This window comes from Plasmopara halstedii, assembly GCF_900000015.1.
Source record: "Plasmopara halstedii genome assembly, contig: Scaffold_650, whole genome shotgun sequence".
Classification (NCBI taxonomy): Eukaryota; Oomycota; class Peronosporomycetes; order Peronosporales; family Peronosporaceae; genus Plasmopara; species Plasmopara halstedii.
The window spans coordinates 1,460,963-1,463,042 of NW_020187567.1; the positions used below are offsets into that span (position 1 = coordinate 1,460,963).

Here is a 2,080-nt window from a genome sequence, read left to right on the forward strand (position 1 = left end):
ACTACAAGTTGATGGATTGTTACGAACATCAACACAATCATTTCGATGGGAGCAGCATGTTCGCAAGAATCTGAGGCGGCGGCGGATTTTGTTGACCGAGTGACGACAGAAAATGTTGTCACGGTCTTTAGCAAAAGTTATTGTCCATACTGTGATACGGTAAGATCGGAGATAAAAAATGCTTAGCTGGAAGGTAATTTGTGATATCTAACATTCTGAAATTAGACGTTGATATACACGATTATAACCATTTTGATATTGTCGGATCCGATGACATCGAACAAATCTTTTTTGATCAGGTTGATATCATATTTTCCGGAGTTGAATCCTAAGACGAGAAATTGCTTCAGTAATTCGTCTAATTTATCTAGCTGCTTCGCTGTTGAGTTATACTCCATCTTACGAGTAAGAACATCATATAATGGTTTGAATGTGTTGTGTTTGTGATTGTTATAGATCTTATTAGATACCTCTACGATATAATCGAACATCTTTTGAAGTAAGCTCGTAGGATTTTCGTTGACGAAACATTTAACTTCCATGGTGAATGAATCACAGATTGATACAGATACTGGAATATGTTCATTATCGAACGTTGTACTATCTCCTCTCTGAATTTGAGTTGGTTTAAGAATAGCTTCAAAATCATAGACGATAAAGTGATCGAGATAGTGGCTGAGATCTTTTAAACCAGTGTATTCAATCAACTTCTTTATGTCATTTTCTTTTGGTTTGTACATCGTAGGGGTCTTGGCAAATGTTTCGAAGGTTTTGTTCTCACATTTATTCTTCTTGTGATCTCGAAGTCTAATACATGTAGTAAATACAATATCACATTTCGGACACGGATATTTACCCAACACTTTGTTCAAATCCGTAATATAGAGAGCGTGACCTTTATAGTCAAGAATATTCACAACGTTATAATAGTTTTTGGTAGATTCTCTGATTTGTGAAACATCTGACGTTTCAGTCTCCATTTGATATACGTTGATAGTTAGTTTGAAACAATTTTCTAGTTCTTCAAAGTTGAATATATCAATTCCTTCGAACTCTCTAAACAATTTCAAAGTGTAATTGATACCTTTGAATACACAGTATTCCTTGAATCCTTCTTTCACTAAGATTGAATGTATCTATGATCTTTCTTTTTGTTATCTTGTAAATGATACGCAATACAATGGAACATGCATTTATTTTCTGTTTTTGAGAAGTTTATGATGTAGTGATGTTTTTTTTATTATTTCTGGAATGACTATATCTGGATCGCCTAGTTTATGTGCACGTTTGAATATCATAATCTTAAATGCAGTAATTTCTTTAAGTTTAACTCCAGATCTTGGTCGATTAATTTTATCTGTAAAATTTTCCGATTGTAAATGATCTATGATTTTGGAATTAACGTCAGCTTTTGAATTGATTGGTATGGGTTTGTCAAAGATGTACTGTCAGGAGAGTAATAATATTCAAATGGTTCATCTCCATATCTGTCATCAATCAACGTATAACCCAGTTGAGCGTTTACTTTATATGATTTATTCTGCTTTTTTAGGATTTCTTCTAGTTTATTGTAAAAGTCATTTGGGTCAATGTGTTCGTATAGATGAGATTCAATAAAAACAGAGCTTTTCCTTACATATTTTGCTTCTTTTCTTTCTTCAAGTAGGTAATTACTTTGTTCGTCTTCGTTCATGTTATAATGTTCAGCAACAAGTTTTATGTTTTCTGGTGTTGTAATTTTTGAAGTATAGGTTAAACGATTTCTAGCAGCTCTAACCTTTACTCTATAATCTGATTGTCCCCATTTCTTGACGGGAATGCTTAATTCTTGTACGCGTTGAAGCGTTTGAGACTTCATTGTATATACAATGACTCAATTATATCTTAAATATGAAATTTATTTTGTGATGTGCCGTGTCTGCAAATAATATTCTCTATATATAAATATATATAAAAATAAATTTTGAATTATAGGCTAGGGTTTGGATTGCTGCATTATCGTGTCAACAAAAATTTTGACAACGAGTACTTTGTCTTTGCATCGAAATACGTTCAGCAAGCGGTGTACAAGCGTCTGTAC

General features: G+C 32.9%; 1 protein-coding gene across 1 annotated transcript; it reads right to left on the reverse strand.

Moving 5' to 3' along the window:
* Positions 1–1,384: 1,384 nt before the first annotated feature.
* Positions 1,385–1,858, reverse strand: PHALS_12929 (uncharacterized protein; the record flags this gene model as incomplete). The annotated part of the gene is made up of 1 exon (XM_024728578.1): positions 1,385–1,858. The coding sequence occupies one exon, from the start codon at positions 1,856–1,858 to the stop codon at positions 1,385–1,387; it is 474 nt and encodes a 157-aa protein (XP_024579042.1).
* Positions 1,859–2,080: the final 222 nt, after the last annotated feature.